This window comes from Silene latifolia, chromosome 5, assembly GCF_048544455.1.
Source record: "Silene latifolia isolate original U9 population chromosome 5, ASM4854445v1, whole genome shotgun sequence".
In the NCBI taxonomy this organism is placed as follows: Eukaryota; Viridiplantae; Streptophyta; class Magnoliopsida; order Caryophyllales; family Caryophyllaceae; genus Silene; species Silene latifolia.
The window spans coordinates 14,648,867-14,668,305 of NC_133530.1; the positions used below are offsets into that span (position 1 = coordinate 14,648,867).

Here is a 19,439-nt window from a genome sequence, read left to right on the forward strand (position 1 = left end):
TAAGATGAATGTCAATCTAGTTAAGTTTAGACCATTGTTAGTCCTATACATTCTCGGGTATTCCATCCATGTGAAGAAATTTTGTGTCGCTGGCTGATTTAGGTTTTGTTTTGATTGGTGCAAAGAAGATTAATTCAGATATAAGTTTAACTTGGAGTCGTGTCCTTTCGATTTACTCAACCAAATTTTAAGTTTTACTAGGTGGGTTTAGAATAATCTGGATCGGATATCCTAATTAAAATCATACAAGCTTTTGCTTGTTATAGTCCCATGTCACCAACACACCACCACAATCCTTTTCCCGAGAGTTACGTTTTACTCGTTTTTCTTAAATTATAGGGTAACTTATCTAACAAATTTTCAATTCTTTTTTTTATGAACGTAATTCATTTTATCTAAAAATTGGATTAATATGCTATCCGTCGTAGTCATTTATTTACTTAATTATTTCATTTATGTGTGTTTCATGCATTTAATTATCTTTCTACATTAGAAGTATTTCTGGAAGGTAATGTGATCATCCTCATTACTTATTGTCTACTTGTCACTTAATAATAATACCCACAAATTATTCAAAATATATATTCATTATTGTTGGGTTCCTTATGTTGATAATAACATGCCCATTTGATTTGTGTCATCTTAGTTTACCTTTTCAGGTTTATTGATCATATCAAGCATGGATTAAGAAGTGTTGAAGTTGTTATTAATCCCTTTGTATTAAGTCAAGTGTCATCTAATGTACAAGTGAGAAAGTAGAGTATATTAGAGTAATAGAAACAGTCCAGACGACTGTTGCTTTCACAAGTAAACAGCTGCTTGGATTATTGCCACAACTCGTAAAACTTGAAGTCTCCTTTTATCTTTCAAAAGCCTTTCACGTGACTCTTATTATTCAAAGATAAAAATCAGATTTTTATTAAGGAGATGGTCTTCATTAAAAAGTGGTTTGAATTATTATTTTCAAAATGTTTCCTCTTTATGCAAATTCAACCCTTTGGCTCTTTAAGAAAACAAAGAATGCTTTTTGCCATTTTAGTGTTAACTTGTCATCATGTGACTTGTCTTTTCTCTCTTTGTTTTCTAAATTTGCATGAGCATTTAAGGATATCTTTCAAACTATCTTTCCCTATTCTTGCCTTTGCAAAAGAGCCCTCTTTGGTGCAAGTTTTGGGTGGTTGCTATTGCCCTTCACATGTGAGGTCTTTGACCCTTCAAAACCCTAGCAACCCCCTCTCCCATTTCCTCTATAAAAGGCGAGCCCCTCCTTCATAAATCCTTAAGACTTTTCTGAAATAATTCTTTCATGTTTGCAAATTGTTTTTAAAGCTTAAAATCGTGTTTATTTGCAAAATCCTCTAAAAGTCTTCAAGTGTCTTCAAGTTGTTACAGTCGTGGCTACTGTTGCTTTTCTATACTAAACTCTCTTGCTTATGAATTGTTGATCTTGTAAAAGTTGTCCATCTCTATTCTTTGTTAAGAATGTGTTAGTGGAAACTTGATCCTATAACATTCTAAGTGTGTTAGTAGAGTTTAGGACGGAGTAGTCTTTAACTCTTGACAACCGGAGTAGGTTGTGAGTTGGCAACCGGAGTAGGTTGCGAGTTAGCTTGTCATAAGAACGGAGTAGTTCTTGTATTAGCTTTACAACCGGAGTAGGTTGGTGTCTTTTATTGTAAGGGTCTTTTAGTCGTCGGAGTAGATCACTAAAAGAAAAACAATAAAAAGGTAGATTGGACGTAGGCACTTGAGTATTTGCCGAACCAATTCAAAAATCTCGTGTTCATTGTTTTTACTTTATTTCCGCTGCAATTTACTTTGTTTGTTTGTTTTTGCTTTGCTTAACCTTAGAAGTAACAGTTCATCATACTGTCGCATTTGGTCTGCAGTCATATTCCACAAACTGAGACAAATAGATACAGTCAGAACGATTGTTGCTTTCATACTTCAGCAAACATTCATCGTGATACTTGTTCAATCTTTCAATATTATTCAAAGTATCTTCTCATCTCTTTTGTCCTAGTAACTCACTTTAATTCAATAAAGTTGGAGTTATAAAATTTTTAAATAGTACCTAATTCACCCCCTCCCCCTCTTAGGTACTTGAATCCATAAACTCAACAATTGGTATCAGAGCCTCATGCTCTTGATCGAGGCTAACCGCCTTAGAGTTTGATTCGTGGGTAATGGATTCCGAGAAACACTCCAAGATCCCGGTCTTTACCTGTTCGAATTTTGGATGGTGGAAACTCAAAATGGAACATTACATCAAAAGTATCGATTATCAATGTTGGAACATCATCCAAAATGGACCTCTTGCCATTGAGGAAACCGATATTCTTAACGGTTTTACCAAGACAAAAGAGGAAAGAAATTACAATGAGAACGACTTCAAGCTTGCCGAAAAGAATTCCAAAGCAATGTCGATTCTTCAACGTTGTGTTGGTGAGGGGGAAGTTAGTCGAATCTCCGGGTGTCCTACGGCAAAATCTATTTGGGATTCCCTTGTACTTGCATATGAAGGGACGTCCCAAGTAAGAAAACACCGTATTGACCTTCTCATGCAACAATATGAGATGTTTAGAATGTCAAAGGATGAGTCTTTAAATAGTTTCTCTTCACGTTTTTCTTGTATTATTAATGAGCTTAAAAGTCTAGGAAGGAATTTCGAGTCCGAGGACATCATTCGAAAAATCCTTCGTAGTCTAACCCCTAAATGGCAACCTAAAGTCGCCGCCATAGAGGAAGCTAAAGACTTGTCAACCCTATCTCTTCATGAACTAATGGGATCACTAATGGCTCACGAGTTTAACCTCGATAAGCACTCTAGTGAGTCATCAAAGGGAAAGAGTCTCGCCCTCACATCTTCTCCAAGTGATGAAGAAGATGAGGAGGAAGACGAGTTTGCTATGTTCACAAGGAACTTAGCCGGGTTGGTCAATGGACAAGGTAACAAAAGGTTCACTAATAATTACTCGAAAAAACGCTTTCCTAAGAAACGACCTACCTCCACCGTGGGATGCTTTAAATGTGGTGATAAAACTCATCAAATTAAAGAATGTCCCAAGTGGGAAGAAATCAAATCTAAGGAAAGAAGAGAAAAGGTTAAAAGGGACTATAAACATAGAGTCATGAGTGCTATATGGGGAATGTCCGACTCCAAGGAAGATGAGGAACTCATCGAGGAGGAACTTGAGGCTAAAATGTGTCTTGCAAATCATGGTAAAGAAAAAGTCTCAAAAACCTCAAAACTTGAACACTTAAGATGCCTCATGGCTAACTCCGACGATTCCGACTCCGATTCCGATAACGAGGTAAATCATCTAAAGGCCAAGGCTAGAATTTACTCCAAAGAGAAAGTATGTAAGCTTCTTGACCAACTTTTTGATAAGTGTCGGTCTCAAACTAATAAGCTTGATTTAATGCAAAATGAGATTGAGGAAATTGGTCAAGAGAACTTTAATCTGAAAAATGAACTAAAAGCAACAGACTGCGTCACTGTCACATCTGAGGTATATAATGAAGTTAAAAGAGTCAACAAGTTAAACAAACATTTGACTAAAGAACTTGAGCGTCTTAGGTTGACCCCCACGGATGTCTCTGACCTTGAAAATGTCAACACTACTTTGGTGATGCAAGTTTCCTCTCTAACCAAGGAACGTGATGATATTTTGAAGGACAAAGATGCTCTTGAAAATGAGATCTATGACCTTGTAGTTGAAGTTGTAGACTTAAGAGAAACAGTGTCTAAGACTGTTGCTTCTGACCACGATTTAGACAAGTTTAAAAGAAAGAGTGAATGGTTGGAAAATGAAAATGAGTGTCTTAAGAGTGAGGTTGTTTGTTGATGGTATCAAGCTATACCTCGCAAGTGCACGATTTTATCGTTGTACACTATTAAGGGTCGATCCCACAAGGAGTTGAGAAGACTACTAATTGTTCTAATCCTATCGTTTAGCTAAGTCTAAAATAAGGGAAGAGAGAATTAATCTAATAACTAAATTAGACAAAATAAAATGAAATGCAATTAAACAAGAGAATAAAAAGTGAGCAAGATAGAACTAAGTTGTAAATCAAATAATTAAAAGGCCTAAGACTCGGTTCTTCCCAAACAATTCGTAATTCCACACAATCAAATCTCTAGGCTAATCACAAGGGTAGTTAGGTGAGGAGGTGACGACTCTAATTCGCCTAAGACCCCCCTCTCGGGTTCGAAATAGGACACTAGTACTACCCACCAACCCCCCTCTCGGGTTCGAAGGTCGGAATCCCTAACTCAATACCCGACTACCCCAAAAACATGCATTTTCCCAAGGTAGTCCAATATTTGCTAAGGTCATTAAGCTCCATCAATTTCCGGGTCATCCCACTCCCTCTCTCGAGGGTCGATTTCAAACGCTAGTTTAGAGGTGTCTACCCCCGGTTCTCCCTTTCGGTCTCAACCAAGGTTAACAATAGGGTCAAGTCTCGGGTATCCAAATCACAACCTAACCAACTCTCGTTGGTGGTCAAGGGTGGTAAGTCAACACTACCCAAAAGTCAACCCATAAACCATGTCATTCCTCTAAACTACCCTCACCAATTTCCCCAAATAATTAGCCTTTATGAAATTCAATTAGTGAAATTACTCATGTTGAGTCAAACCGAGCCCTAGTGGAAGACTACTCACTAATCATGGTCCTAATCGCAAAATAAACAATAAAGATGGAATCTTTAAACATAAACATGGGTGGAAGATGAGTTCTACTTCTAAACATTCAACAATCCAACAATAATTAAGAGGAAAGATGGTTTAATCTAATAACAAGGTTGATTAAACTAAAAGACACAATCTTTAACCAAATCAACTCAAAGATTAAGTCTTTGAGGACAACTATCCAAGGATGAACAAATGAAAGAGAAACAAAGGAAAGATGAACAATGAAAAGATGAACAATGGTGAAAACAACAACAATCAAACAACAAAGATGCAAATTTAACATAAACAATCAAACAAACTTGAACGAAGAACAAATGCAAACAAATGAAATTAAAGAGAGAAAGAGAAATTGAAATATACCAACAACAAGAACAATTGAGAAACAAGGAATTTGGTGAAAGAAAGCTTGAATCTTGTAAATTGTTTGAAGGATTGTCACAAATTACAAGGGTTTTTTTCTATTTCTCTCACTAAGAGTTGTTATATGATGATAATCCCAGAAAACTCAAGTTTCTTTGCTTATATACTAGGTTACAAATCAAGTAAAAACGACTTAAAACAATGTCGTTCAAGCTAATAAGAGTATTGCGCGAATCTGGAGATGCGCACTGTTGAGTTGAGATACGCACGGTTAGATGCGCACGGTCTGTGCTTTCCTGTAAGAGATGCGCATCTTGGAGATGAGGAAGGCACTGTTGGATGCGCACGGTTTATGCCTTCCTGTAAGAGATGCGCATCTTGCTTCTGGATACGCGCTAGACTCAGCCTTTTGCTCTCTTAAGCCTTTTATTCCGTCTTGGGTTGGGCTTGTGGTCATGTGTATCACATATGGGCCTCCCTTAGTGGGTGTAGTATTGCTAAATCATCATCTTTCCTACAAAAAAAATGGAAGAACACAACCAAAACCGAAACAAACTTTCAAAAGGACGGGATTTGAGCATTATATGGAATTAAAACCTTGAAATGCACATAAAATACATTCAAGTGAGCTATAAGCAAAGGTTCTTAGGCATAGAAAGAGCGTAAATAACGAAGTTATCAAATCTCCCCACACTAAGCCTTTACTCGTCCCCGAGTAAACAAAAGATGCTCAAATCTAGACAAAAGGAAGGCTCTCATTGGGTGAGCGGAATGCACAATATAAGAAACACTCAACTAAACTACTACTTAAGCCGATCGAGTATTAGCGCACTCAACGCCCCTTCAACTCGCAATTTGACACCCATGAGGGGAGAGTGCCCTATTGCAAGGCAAGTTGGGTCTTGCTACAAAACTTCGACACATTCATCATGAAAGCACGTAATCAACAAATAGAATGCATCTAACAAAATGATCCACTTTCCTCATCTAAGTGGTCGGATTTTTCAAACAACAAAACATGGTCCCGGTCGGGGGTACCGTCTCAGAAGTGCCAATTGAGGTGCCAACCCCCTAAATGTGACAAAAGCAACCCTTGTGTGACCAATGCTCAAGAAACAAATTCAAGAGCGGGGAAAGGGAAGAAAGGGCAAGTCCGCCGAGAATTACAAGGCCGACACAAGATTCGACCAAAGGACCCATGACTAAGGGGACCAAGGCAACGACATCCTCACGGTTTTCACTCGTCACTCAATGAAAGAACAAGGTGATTTTTGTGGCAAAAGGTAACCAAAATCACTCAACTAACTCGACTAGCGAAAACGTGCCCGCAATCTAATGTGTAACACCGTCCTATGTCCAATGAAATGCAAATAATGGGAAAAATGCACAAAACATGAAGCATGGGTTAAAACGGGGCTAAGGAGAAGGTCGAAACGGGATTGGTGCAAGCACCGTTTGGACATGTGGGGTTCAAATCAAGAATCGTCGACACATCACATCCCATCTCTTATTGCAACACATGAGACACGTCTATGCCCTAACATAGCAATGATGACCAAAACTATGCAAAAATTGCATAAACCCAACTCAAGTAGGAAAAATTTGATAAAACTCCTTTTATTTCAACAAATGGTAACGTCTACACCGTAACAACGACTCGGTTTCCCAAGCCATGCAAAAAATGTGCAAACCCGACTCATCTTTGGAAAAACATCAATTTGCCCCTTTTATTTAGCAACGGCTTTTTCTACCCCTTTTAAATGATGAGTAGGGGTGTTGCTTGCCTTTTTCTTTTTCTTGACAACAAACAAATATATACAACACACAACTCGTTTTTTTTGAATTTTTCATGATTTTTTCAATTTTCTATTTTGCTTTTCATTACAATTTTACAACCTCTTATTTATTTACAAACCAAATTCTCCTCGAAATCCGACCCATGTGGATGTGCAAGCCATCCACCGCCACGACCCAAATCACCTCCTACAACACAACTACTAAACCGACCAATTCTTGATTAAGGAAGGGTGGTTATGGGAATGTAGCTATTTAGGTGGGTTTGCCAAACGAAAAGGCTAAGCTCAAAAGGGGGTGAATCAAAAAGGGAAACAATGTAGGGGAGAAAACAAGGCTATTTGGCTATGTGAGGCTCATAAAAACTGATTTTTGCTTCATATCATATGCACAAAAATGTAATTCAATTTCATGGTCTAAGGACGATGCGACACACTTATGCGTAATGATGTGACACGCCTCGCGAGGAGACCTACTCTCGAACCTAGATGAGGGCGGGGTATGAATGTACCCACCCTAGGAGGCTCTACCCTTACCTTTGAGTAGCTAAGTCGAGCCAAAGGTCTAGTCTACGGCCCTAGGTCTCACAAGATCGGTCTAAACTCATTGGTCAAGCCCTCCTTCCTCGGCTAACTAAGAGGCCACGGGCGCGAGTCACGAGGAGGGGAAAGGCACTATTGGGCACATTAGTTCATCATGGGGGTACTTGGTTCCCTTCCTTTGACCATGTTCTTCCTTAAAAACTTATTTACAAACTCAAATGCAAAAGAAAGAAATGCAACAAGTATTTACATGTGAACAAATGCATGCGGAAATTTAAACAAACATGAAATGAAACGTGCAACAAATTGGCTAAACCTAACAGCACATCAACACCAAGATTCCAAACGGTCTCCCAAGGAGACACCCAAAGCAACAAAATTCCCATTCTCCTTCAAAATATCCAAGATACCAAAAGGAAAGAATAGTAAAAGGAGGAAGAGATAGGAAGGATTATACCAAGCGGTCTTCTAGCTCCTTTTTGCCTCAAGTGGTCAATGTGCCATGCCAAAGGTTAGACAAAAACATATATATACAATGCAATTTTTTTGAATTTTTCAGAAATTTTTCAATTTTTAGGCATTTTCTCTAATTTATAAACATTTACAATTATAAACAAATATTCACAAGAGTGGATATTTCCCTCCCCACACTTGAGATGTACATTGTCCTCAATGGACAAAAGCATAGGGAGTGAATAAGAAAAAGAAATGAACATTTTTTTTGATTTTTGATTTTTCAAAGGGAAAATAACATATTTTTGTGATTTTTGGTTTTGAAAAATTAAAAAGACATATTTTTGGGTTTTTTGATATGAAAACTCCCTCCCCACACTTATTTATTTACATTACTTCCAAATGGAAATAAATGTGTGGAGGGAGTACAAATTAAAAGACATATTTTTGTTTTTTTTTTAGGCCCTCCCCACACTTATTTATAGACATGGGAGGGCATATTAGTGAAATAAATTAACATGTTTTTGGTGGTTTTTGTCATTTTTCAATTTTTAGTTGGTTTTTATTTTGAAAATGCAATGCATGCTCTATTCTACATGCAAAATTGAAATGACAATGCAAGCTATGCTAAGTGAATGCAATTACTAAATGTGACAATATATTACAAAATTGAAATCTAATGCAATCCTATATGATGCAACTAAATGCTTTATCAACTAAATGCATGCGAAAAATTTAAACATGAATGAGAAATTTGGATAAAAGGGAGAAATCATACTTGTCATTTGGATTGATGTTTGGGGAGCATGCCAAAGGCTTTGGATTTTTAAAGTGGGAACAATCAAAAGGACTTTCAACTCAAGTGCAACTAATGCACAAACAACTACAATACCAAGACTCTTCATTTTCCAATTAACAAAATAATACAAAACCGACCAACCAACAAATACCCCGGGACCACTCAAGTCAACAACCACGCATATACACTAAAAGCAAGCCAATCCCCTCCCCACACTTGGCTCTTGCCCCGAGGGCTAGCCCAAAGGTCTATTGTGGTGGTGATGGTGGTGGGTACCGTGAATCAAAGGTGGTGAAGAAGGATTTCCATGAATCCTCAATCCTTTTCACGGCGTCCGAGGTTGATGGCTTTGCCCCTCAACTCCTCAAAAGAGCGTCTAGTCTCATCCCTAAATTCCTCAAAATTGGTAGATAGGGTTTTGACTTGTTGGGAGAGAGATCCAAAGTCCCAAGCACTATGGCCATAGCCCATAGGTGGAGGTGGAGCGGGATAGGGAGGTGGCATGAATGGTGGTTGGGGGTAGTATGGGTTATACCCATATCCTTGGTAGCCGGGTTGAAACCCGGCTCCCGATGAGGCTCCGGCCTCATGTTGAAATAGGTTAGGCCGAGGGTTGACTTGATGAGGTTGGCGGTGGCGAGGGTTTCCTTGATGAGGTTGGGCATGGGAAGGTGAGGCATCTTCATCCTCGGGTGCGTCCTCGTCATGAGTGAAGGTTGTCTCATAACGAATGGTGGATGGGTCAAGGCCATAGGTCACTTGAACCCATTTGTCATGGACTCTTTTCCGAGCTATCTCCCCGTCCCTCAAAGGCATCCCCCAATTTTCCTTTTTAAAGATGGTGGTGTACTCCATGCTAGGGAGGGGGATTGCCCTCAAATCGGTGATGAGGAAGTAGAGGTTTCTCTCCTCATTCACCGCCCTATACATAAGGCATCTACTCAAAGAGGGTATGTCAAGTTGGGTGGATCCCGGTGCCCTCTCCTCTGGTTCTCCCACCATACCCAACCCTTGTGCAATTAATGTCACTAAGCCACCCCCCACTACCTTAGTCGGTGGTTTAGCGGCGATCTTCATAAGTTGCGATACCGCCGCCTTTGTAGGGTCAATGGTAAGGGGTTTGTTTTCCATAATTTCCATCAAACTTTGTAAAGCTACGGACCCAACATGATGATAGGACTCGAAGGTGGCTATGATGATGTTCGAGTAAATCCGCAAAAAATAGCGGAACACAGGATTGCGCACATGATGGTTCAAAGCAGACCGGGCCTCATAACCCTCCTCCCTAGCAATTTTTTCCCAAAAAGCATCACGCTCTCTCAAGTGTCGGTCCGACTTGGAGGACTTCCCCTTAAGCCCATGCAAGTGAGGTATGCCAAGGTATTCACTAATCCTTCCTAAAGAGCATTCATGTCTGTTGTTAAGGATTTGAAATGTGATTAACGGGTTTGCATTTTCCACATTACCTCCCAAGGTGGCGAGAAACTCACAAGTTAGAGACTTATAGGACCAAGCATGAACCGATCCTATTTTAAAATCTACCCTATCGCACAACTTTTCAATATCCTCATCAATTCCCATTTCCTCCATAGTGGGAAGGTGGAAAAATTTTGTTGGGTCAAAATCCTTCTTCATCAATTCATTATACTTTTTTAACTCAGCAGCAGTGTCAAAACTCACATTTCCGCCTTTAACCCGGTGTTTACGAGTCGGTCCTCTAACTAAAGGGGGTGGAGGGAAAGAAGTAGAGTAAATAGTCATACCTTCTCCTAGCCTTTGTCTTTTTGATGCCATTCCAGCTTTTACCCGATTTGTAAAAGCTAGAAACCCCGAAATAGTAGAAACCCGTTTCACAGCTCGAACCCAGAAAAAACGAAAGTGCCCGGAATTGCCCAAAAATTACACCACAATATTCCCCTTTGCCCCCTTACTCTTCCTTCAAAAGATGGTGAAGTTTGGAGGCCAAGAAGTAAGGTAAAAATCGGATCTAGGAATTATTTTATGGTGAATTTTTTTCTTCAAAATGGATTTCTGAAAAGATAGAAATGTTAGAAATGAAGAGTAGATGGAGAATTTGTAGTTATTGAGTTGATTTGGGGCGATTTTGGGTGTGTTTGAAGGACTTGTAGATGGTTTAAGGTGGTGCTTTAATGGAGTTGGGAGAATAAAGGAGAAAGGTTGTTTCTTTATTTTTTTGGTCTTTAAAAAAAGATGAAGATTATGGGTGCTGGTGGAGTGGACCGTGTAATCTGATTTTTTTTTTTTTTTTTTTTTTTCTTTTTTTTTTTTTTGGGACATACGCACGGTCGAGATGGGAAACGCACGGTTGGAAAAGCACGGTCTATACCTCCCTGGAAGAGATGCGCACCTTAAGATGAGGAAGGCACTGTGAGATGCGCGCGGTCTGTACCTCCCTGCAAGAGATGCGCATTCCACTCAATTTTTGCCCATTTTCTTTATTTTTTCGATCTTTTTTTCTCATTTCATTGACTCTTAAGCCTCCAATTTTCTCCCAAAGGATCTTGATTGCTACCCATAAATTTCAAAATGCTTCAAATGCTTTCTCAAAGCATAAAAAAAAATCCCTTCAACAAAAACTCAAACACACTAAAACCGTCAAATGTGGGTTGCCTCCCATAAGCGCCCTTGTTTAACGTCGTAGGCTCGACCAAGCCAAGAAGTAACTTAAATAAACGGACAAGTCATGAAGAATAAAATGGGATTCAAGGATGGACAAGACAAGTATCAATGAAAGTTATATGCTTCAAGACGGGAGAACCGGCAATGTAGTGTTTTAGCCTTTGTCCATTCACTTTGAATGTTTGGTCTCCATCGGATACTTCAACCGACCCATAGGGAAAAGCTCGGACCACGGTGAAAGGCCCCGACCACTTTGACTTTAGTTTTCCCGAAAATAGCTTGAACCTTGAGTTAAAGAGGAGAACCAAGTCCCCCTCCTTGAATTCCCTCCTTATAATAGCTTTGTCATGGAATCGCTTGGTCTTTTCCTTGTACAACCTAGAGCTCTCATAAGCCTCTAGTCGAAATTCTTCAAGCTCATTGAGGTCAAGTAGCCGCTTTCTCCCGCGCTCTTCAAGTCAAAGTTAAGTCGTCGGATGGCCCAATGTGCCTTGTGCTCCAACTCAACCGGTAAATGACAAGGCTTATCAGACACCAACCGAACGGTGAAGTTCCTATTGGTGTTTTGAAAGCGGTCCGGTAAGCCCACAATGCATCATTGAGCTTGGTAGACCAATCTTTCCTTGACCGGCTCACGGTCTTTTCAAGGATCATCTTGATTTCACGGTTAGAGATTTCGGCTTGGCCGTTAGCTTGTGGGTGATAGGCAAGGCTCCGCCTATGTTGCACCCCATGCTTCTTAAGTAAAGCATCAAGAGTCCTCTCCCGGAAATGAGTTCCACGGTCACTTATCACAATTCGTGGAACTCCAAACCGTGGGAATATGATTGTCTCCATTAGTTTGGTCACTGATTTTGCGTCACAAGTCTTTGTTGGAATTGCTTCAACCCATTTGCTCACGTAGTCCACCGCAACAAGAATATACTCATTCCCATTGGATGAGGGAAAAGGGCCTTGATAGTCAATGCCCCATACATCGAATAACTCCACCTCAAGTATGTAGTTCATTGGCATTTCATGCCTCTTTGAAATGTTACCACTTCTTTGACACTTGTCACACTTCTTGACGTAGGTGGCCACATCGTGAAATAGGGAAGGCCAAAAGAATCCACATTGGAGCACCCTCGCGGCGGTTTTTCGTGAACTACCATGCCCTCCACTTGGCATGTCATGGCAATGAGAGATTATGGGTTGGACTTCTTCATTGGGGATGCATCTTCTAATTATCCCGTCGGCACAAGCTTTGTAGAGGCACGGTTCTTCCCAAAAATATTGCTTAAGGTCATGGAAGAATTTCTTTTTCTTATGGGAATCATAACCGTGTGGGATGACCCCGGATACCAAATAATTTACATAGTCCGCGTACCAAGGGACATCCATCAAAGCAAGTGCGAATAGTTGATCATCCGGCAAGGAATCGTCAATTGGCAATCCATCCTTCCCCTTGACATGGAGTAGCCGAGAAAGATGATCGGCTACCACATTTTCCACACCCTTCTTGTCTCTAATTTCAATATCAAACTCTTGTAGCAAAAGTATCCACCGAATCAAGCGTGGTTTTGATTCCTTCTTGATTAGCAAGTGCCTCAATGCCGTGTGATCGGTGTGTACAATTACCTTAGAGCCCACCAAATAAGAACGAAACTTGTTCATGGCATATATGACCGCCAAAAGCTCCTTTTCGGTGGTAGTGTAATGTGATTGAGCTTCATCCAAAGTCTTGCTTGCATAATATATGGCATGGAGTTTACCATTCTTCCTTTGTCCAAGCACCGCTCCCACCGCCACATCACTAGCATCGCACATCAACTCAAAAGGTTCTCCCCAAGTGGGAGGTTGCATGATTGGAGCGGTGATGAGAGCTTCCTTCAACCTATTGAATGCATCCAAACACTCATTAGTAAATTCAAATGGCACATCTTTTCCAAGCAACAAAGTTAAAGGACGGGCAATCAAAGAAAAATCCTTAATGAATCTCCGGTAAAAACCGGCATGCCCAAGAAAACTCCTAATTCCTTTTACATTAGTGGGAGGGGGTAGAGTTTTGATCACTTCAATCTTGGCTTGATCAACTTCCAAGCCCTTACTCGACACTACATGACCCAAAACAACCCCGGATGTCACCATGAAATGACATTTCTCCCAATTCAAGACTAGACCACTCTCTTGACATCTTTTCAAGACCTTACCCAAATTAGCTAGACATCCATCAAATGAGGTGCCTACGACCGAGAAGTCGTCCATAAACACCTCCATGATATTCTCAACATATTCGGAAAATATAGCTAGCATGCATCTTTGAAATGTGGCCGGCGCATTGCAAAGCCCAAAGGGCATGCGCCTATAAGCAAAGGTGCCGAATGGGCACGTGAATGTGGTCTTTTCTTGGTCATTAGGGTGAATCGGGATTTGGAAAAACCCCGAAAACCCATCAAGGTAGCAAAAATGAGAATGTTGGGCAAGTCTTTCCAACATTTGGTCAAGGAAAGGGAGGGGGAAATGGTCTTTCCTAGTTGCCTTGTTGAGGCGCCTATAGTCTATACACATTCTCCACCCGGTTGTGACTCTTGTTGGAATTAGTTCATTCTTATCATTGGTGACTACCGTGACCCCGCCCTTCTTCGGTACAACATGCACCGGGCTCACCCATGCACTATCGGAGATAGGGTAAATTATGCTTGCATCATAGAGCTTCAACACCTCCTTCCTAACCACTTCTTTCATAGCGGGGTTAAGGCGGCGTTGAGGCTCAATGGAAGATGCACTCTCATCCTCCAAATGAATGCGATGGGTGCAAAAAGAAGGGCTAATCCCCTTGATATCATCAATTGAGTACCCAATGACATCTTTGTATTTTCTCACAACATCAAGTAATTTTTGAAGTTCGGTGTCATTGAGTGCACTATTGACAATAATAGGGTAAGTATCATTAGGGCCAAGGAAAGCATGTTTAAGAGTAGAAGGAAGAGGTTTCAACTCCACTTGAGGAGGCGTAGATCTCTCCTCCTTTTTACCATCTCCTCTCAAGCTTTCAAATTCTTTGTCCGGGTCTTCTTCAATTGTTGCTTCCATAGCTAAAGCATACTCCCGGTGCTCCTTGCAATCCTTTACCTTGCCCTCAAGGAACCCTTGCAAACCCTTGTCTTCATCAAATTTCTTCATATCAACCCATTCTTCTACCACATCAATCATATAACAAGACTTTTCTTCCGAAGGCTCTTTCATAGCCTTGTTCAAGGAGAATTCAACCTTATCTTCACCCACTTGCAAAGAAAGCTTCCCATTCTTCACATCAATCATGGCACCCCCCGTAGCAAGGCATGGGCGCCCCAATATGATGGGAATATTTGAGTCTTCGGGGATGTCCATAACATAGAAATCACATGGAAATGCAAGTTTCCCCACCTTGAGTGGGACATCCTCCACAAGACCAATAGGGTATCTTACCGACCTATCGGCAAGTTGGAGAGAAACCCTTGTTGGTGAAAGCTCATAACCTTTCAACTTCTTGAAAATTTTGAGGGGCATAAGACTAATGCTAGCCCCCAAATCACACAAAGCCCTCTCAATGTGCACGGTCCCAATCTTACAAGGAATGGAGAAACTCCCCGGGTCTTCAAGCTTTTGAGGAGCCTCATTCATGAGAATTGCACTACACTCCTTGGATAAGTTCACCGTGGTTGTCGGGCTCAAGGAGTTTTTGTTAGAGATGAGCTCCTTCAAGAACTTGCCATAGCTTGGAATCTCCTTTACGGCATCAATGAAAGGCATAGTAATGTTGATACCCTTCATCATATCCATGAACTTCCCATACTTTTGTTCAAGTTTGGCTCTTGCCAACCTTTGTGGAAAGGGAACCGGTGGTACATAAGTTCTTACCACTTGTTGTTGAGGCTCTTCAACTACCCTTGTTGGTTCATCAATCACTTTTGGAGTTTCCACAACAATTTCCACGAGTTCCTCTTCTCCCTCCTTTTCTTCAATTAACTTAGGAGGTTCAACCACAACTTGAGGTTCAATGACATTACCCGGTCTACTACTCTTCCTTTTCTTGACAAATTCCCGGTCTTCCAAATCCCTACCACTCCTCAAGTGGATAGCATTCATAGTTTTCGGATTTTCCTCGGTTTTACCAGGAATTTCCCTTGGGAGGCTTGAAGTTGGCTCATTTGAGTAGCCAATTGGGAGATTTGGTTGTCCGTCATCCGTTGAGAAGCTTGCATTTGGGTCCTAAGTTGGTTGATGGATGAGGTTGTCTCGTCATGTTTTTGAGTGGAATGGTTGATGAATTGTGTTTGAGTATTGACAAGTTGGTTTTGTGAAGTCATCAATTGTTCCATCATGAGTTCCAAGCTTGACTTTGGTTGGGTGTTTTGTTGGAAAGGTTGGGTGGTTTGTTGGAAAGGTTGGGTGTTTTGTTGGAAAGGTGGGTTGGTTGGTGGGTTGAGTGGTTGAAATTGTTGTTGCCTTGGTTGGAAGGTTCTCCCTTGGAAACCCGGTGGACCTTGGTTGAATGTAGTGTTTTGTTTTTGAGTTTGGAAGTTTGGTTGTTGTGATTTTTGTTGGAAGGTTGGGTTTTGGACATTTTGAGAGCCATAGGAGAAGTTTGGGTGGGCTCTCAATCCCGGGTGATATTGGTTGTTGTTAAATGCTTGCTTGGCCGGACTAGACTCCCATATCCCGTTCACTTGCTCCATACAACTTCCATCTCCAACCACCAAGGAACACTCATTGGGTGGGTGTCCTTGGTCTCCACAAAGCTCACAACTATAGACTTGGTTCCTCATAGAAGAATTGCTAGATGTTTTGCTTGAGCTCATCAAGGCTACTTGTTGCTTAAGCTCTTCTATCATCTCTTTCACTTCCACATTGTTGGCCGATTCGACCGTTGACTTCCCTTTCCTCTTGTGCCTATCATTGTTCCAATGAAAGGTACGAGAAGCCATTTCTTCAATAAGCTCTTTCGCCGTCTTGTGGTCTATCTTATCCAAAGCTCCCTTCCCCGAGCCGGAATCAAGGTTCATCTTCATATCATTGTTTAACCCTTCATAGAAATTGTTGATGAGCTCATCATCTCCAATACCGTGGTGAGGACATAGCCTTTGGAGGCCCTTGTACCTCTCCCATGCTTCATAAAGGGTCTCATCTTCTTGTTGGGTGAACCCTTGGAGCTCACTCTTAATTCTTGCGGTTCGTTGGGGTGGGAAATACTTGTTGAGAAAAGCCTTAGAGACATCGTCCCAAGTCCGAAGAGAGTCGGGTTCACAACTTTTAAGCCATTCCTTGGCACTTCCCCTCAAAGAGTAAGGGAAAAGCCTAAGGCGTACGGCATCTTCCGTGACTCCATTGGCCTTGAACATGTCACAACTATCCAAGAACTCGTTGAGATGCTCGTTGGGGTTTTCGGTGGCTCCCCCTCCGAATTGATTCCCTTGGACAAGTTGTAGCAAGGTGGCTTTCACATCAAAATTGTTGGCTTGAATAGGTGGCTTCACAATACTCGGATTCACCACCTTTTTCGGAGCCAAGTTATCTCTCATAGGGACCGCGGCCATTGTTACTTCCGTTTCCGGTGTTGCAAAAGGATTTTCGAAAGTTTCAAAGACCCGTGGTCCTTCTTGAAGGTTCTCAATTACTGGATTTTCTTGAGGAATCGGTGTTTCTATGAGCCCTCTTCTACGGAGTGAATTTAGTCTTCTCGCGGTTGCTTCGATCTCGTGGTCAATCGGTCTAATTGGTTGACCTCTTCGATTTCTTCTTCTCATGCAAGAAGTCCTACACACTCAAGAGAGAGATTAGTAACAAAAGACTTAGTCTAAACAAGAATGAAAACAATTAATATCTAGCCGAACTCCCCGGCAACGGCGCCAAAAACTTGATGGTATCAAGCTATACCTCGCAAGTGCACGATTTTATCGTTGTACACTATTAAGGGTCGATCCCACAAGGAGTTGAGAAGACTACTAATTGTTCTAATCCTATCGTTTAGCTAAGTCGAAAATAAGGGAAGAGAGAATTAATCTAATAACTAAATTAGACAAAATAAAATGAAATGCAATTAAACAAGAGAATAAAAAGTGAGCAAGATAGAACTAAGTTGTAAATCAAATAATTAAAAGGCCTAAGACTCGGTTCTTCCCAAACAATTCGTAATTCCACACAATCAAATCTCTAGGCTAATCACAAGGGTAGTTAGGTGAGGAGGTGACGACTCTAATTCGCCTAAGACCCCCCTCTCGGGTTCGAAATAGGACACTAGTACTACCCACCAACCCCCCTCTCGGGTTCGAAGGTCGGAATCCCTAACTCAATACCCGACTACCCCAAAAACATGCATTTTCCCAAGGTAGTCCAATATTTGCTAAGGTCATTAAGCTCCATCAATTTCCGGGTCATCCCACTCCCTCTCTCGAGGGTCGATTTCAAACGCTAGTTTAGAGGTGTCCTACCCCGGTTCTCCCTTTCGGTCTCAACCAAGGTTAACAATAGGGTCAAGTCTCGGGTATCCAAATCACAACCTAACCAACTCTCGTTGGTGGTCAAGGGTGGTAAGTCAACACTACCCAAAAGTCAACCCATAAACCATGTCATTCCTCTAAACTACCCTCACCAATTTCCCCAAATAATTAGCCTTTATGAAATTCAATTAGTGAAATTACTCATGTTGAGTCAAACCGAGCCCTAGTGGAAGACTACTCACTAATCATGGTCCTAATCGCAAAATAAACAATAAAGATGGAATCTTTAAACATAAACATGGGTGGAAGATGAGTTCTACTTCTAAACATTCAACAATCCAACAATAATTAAGAGGAAAGATGGTTTAATCTAATAACAAGGTTGATTAAACTAAAAGACACAATCTTTAACCAAATCAACTCAAAGATTAAGTCTTTGAGGACAACTATCCAAGGATGAACAAATGAAAGAGAAACAAAGGAAAGATGAACAATGAAAAGATGAACAATGGTGAAAACAACAACAAACAAACAACAAAGATGCAAATTTAACATAAACAATCAAACAAACTTGAAGGAAGAACAAATGCAAACAAATGAAATTAAAGAGAGAAAGAGAAATTGAAATATACCAACAACAAGAACAATTGAGAAACAAGGAATTTGGTGAAAGAAAGCTTGAATCTTGTAAATTGTTTGAAGGATTGTCACAAATTACAAGGGTTTTTTTCTATTTCTCTCACTAAGAGTTGTTATATGATGATAATCCCAGAAAACTCAAGTTTCTTTGCTTATATACTAGGTTACAAATCAAGTAAAAACGACTTAAAACAATGTCGTTCAAGCTAATAAGAGTATTGCGCGAATACGGAGATGCGCACTTTGTTGAGTTGAGATACGCACGGTTAGATGCGCACGGTCTGTGCTTTCCTGTAAGAGATGCGCATCTTGGAGATGAGGAAGGCACTGTTGGATGCGCACGGTTTATGCCTTCCTGTAAGAGATGCGCATCTTGCTTCTGGATACGCGCTAGACTCAGCCTTTTGCTCTCTTAAGCCTTTTATTCCGTCTTGGGTTGGGCTTGTGGTCATGTGTATCACATATGGGCCTCCCTTAGTGGGTGTAGTATTGCTAAATCATCATCTTTCCTACAAAAAAAATGGAAGAACACAACCAAAACCGAAACAAACTTTCAAAAGGACGGGATTTGAGCATTATATGGAATTAAAACCTTGAAATGCACATAAAATACATTCAAGTGAGCTATAAGCAAAGGTTCTTAGGCATAGAAAGAGCGTAAATAACGAAGTTATCATTTGTCTCAAGAATGAAATAGAAGATCTCCATGATAGGCTTACTTTCCTTCAAAAAGGTATGCCCGAATGTAGCACTTCTAGGTCTTCTCCTCACCATAGATCCGATGAAGTCGTTGATCTAAGCAAAAGACTTGACGAGATGACATCTAAATATGAAGAGTCCAAAGAAAGAATCATATATCTCGTGTCTAAACTCAACAATCACACCCATGACTTCATTGTTGAGAAAAGATTGTCCATAGAAAGTGTTAACAATGATGAACTTAAAAGAGAAAAGGAAAAGAATTTGCATCTTCTCTCACGTGTCAATGACTTGACCAATGAACTTGTTAATGCTAAGAACATCACTGAAAAATGGGAAGGAAGTCAAACCGTGTT

The 19,439-nt window shown here is 40.6% G+C and overlaps 2 protein-coding genes and 1 non-coding gene across 3 annotated transcripts in view; 2 read left to right on the forward strand and 1 right to left on the reverse strand.

Annotated features, from left to right (window-relative positions):
- The first annotated feature begins 1,281 nt into the window (after positions 1-1,281).
- The window catches only part of LOC141656799 (jasmonate-induced protein homolog), a 239,665-nt gene continuing 221,507 nt past the window's right edge, over positions 1,282-19,439 (forward strand). Inside the window, exon 1 of the mRNA XM_074463852.1 lies at positions 1,282-2,127. The gene's annotated coding sequence lies outside the window, so the exon portion shown is untranslated. The remainder of the gene's footprint in view (positions 2,128-19,439) is intronic.
- On the reverse strand, positions 11,371-15,394 carry LOC141654885 (uncharacterized). Its single transcript, XM_074461997.1, has 4 exons — positions 14,844-15,394; positions 12,654-12,791; positions 11,827-12,005; positions 11,371-11,738 (listed from the first exon to the last, which is right to left on the reverse strand). The coding sequence occupies exons 1-4, from the start codon at positions 15,392-15,394 to the stop codon at positions 11,371-11,373; spliced, it is 1,236 nt and encodes a 411-aa protein (XP_074318098.1).
- Positions 16,367-16,473, forward strand: LOC141658127 (small nucleolar RNA R71). Its single transcript, XR_012549031.1, has one exon. It is a non-coding gene; the product is annotated as a small nucleolar RNA R71 (small nucleolar RNA).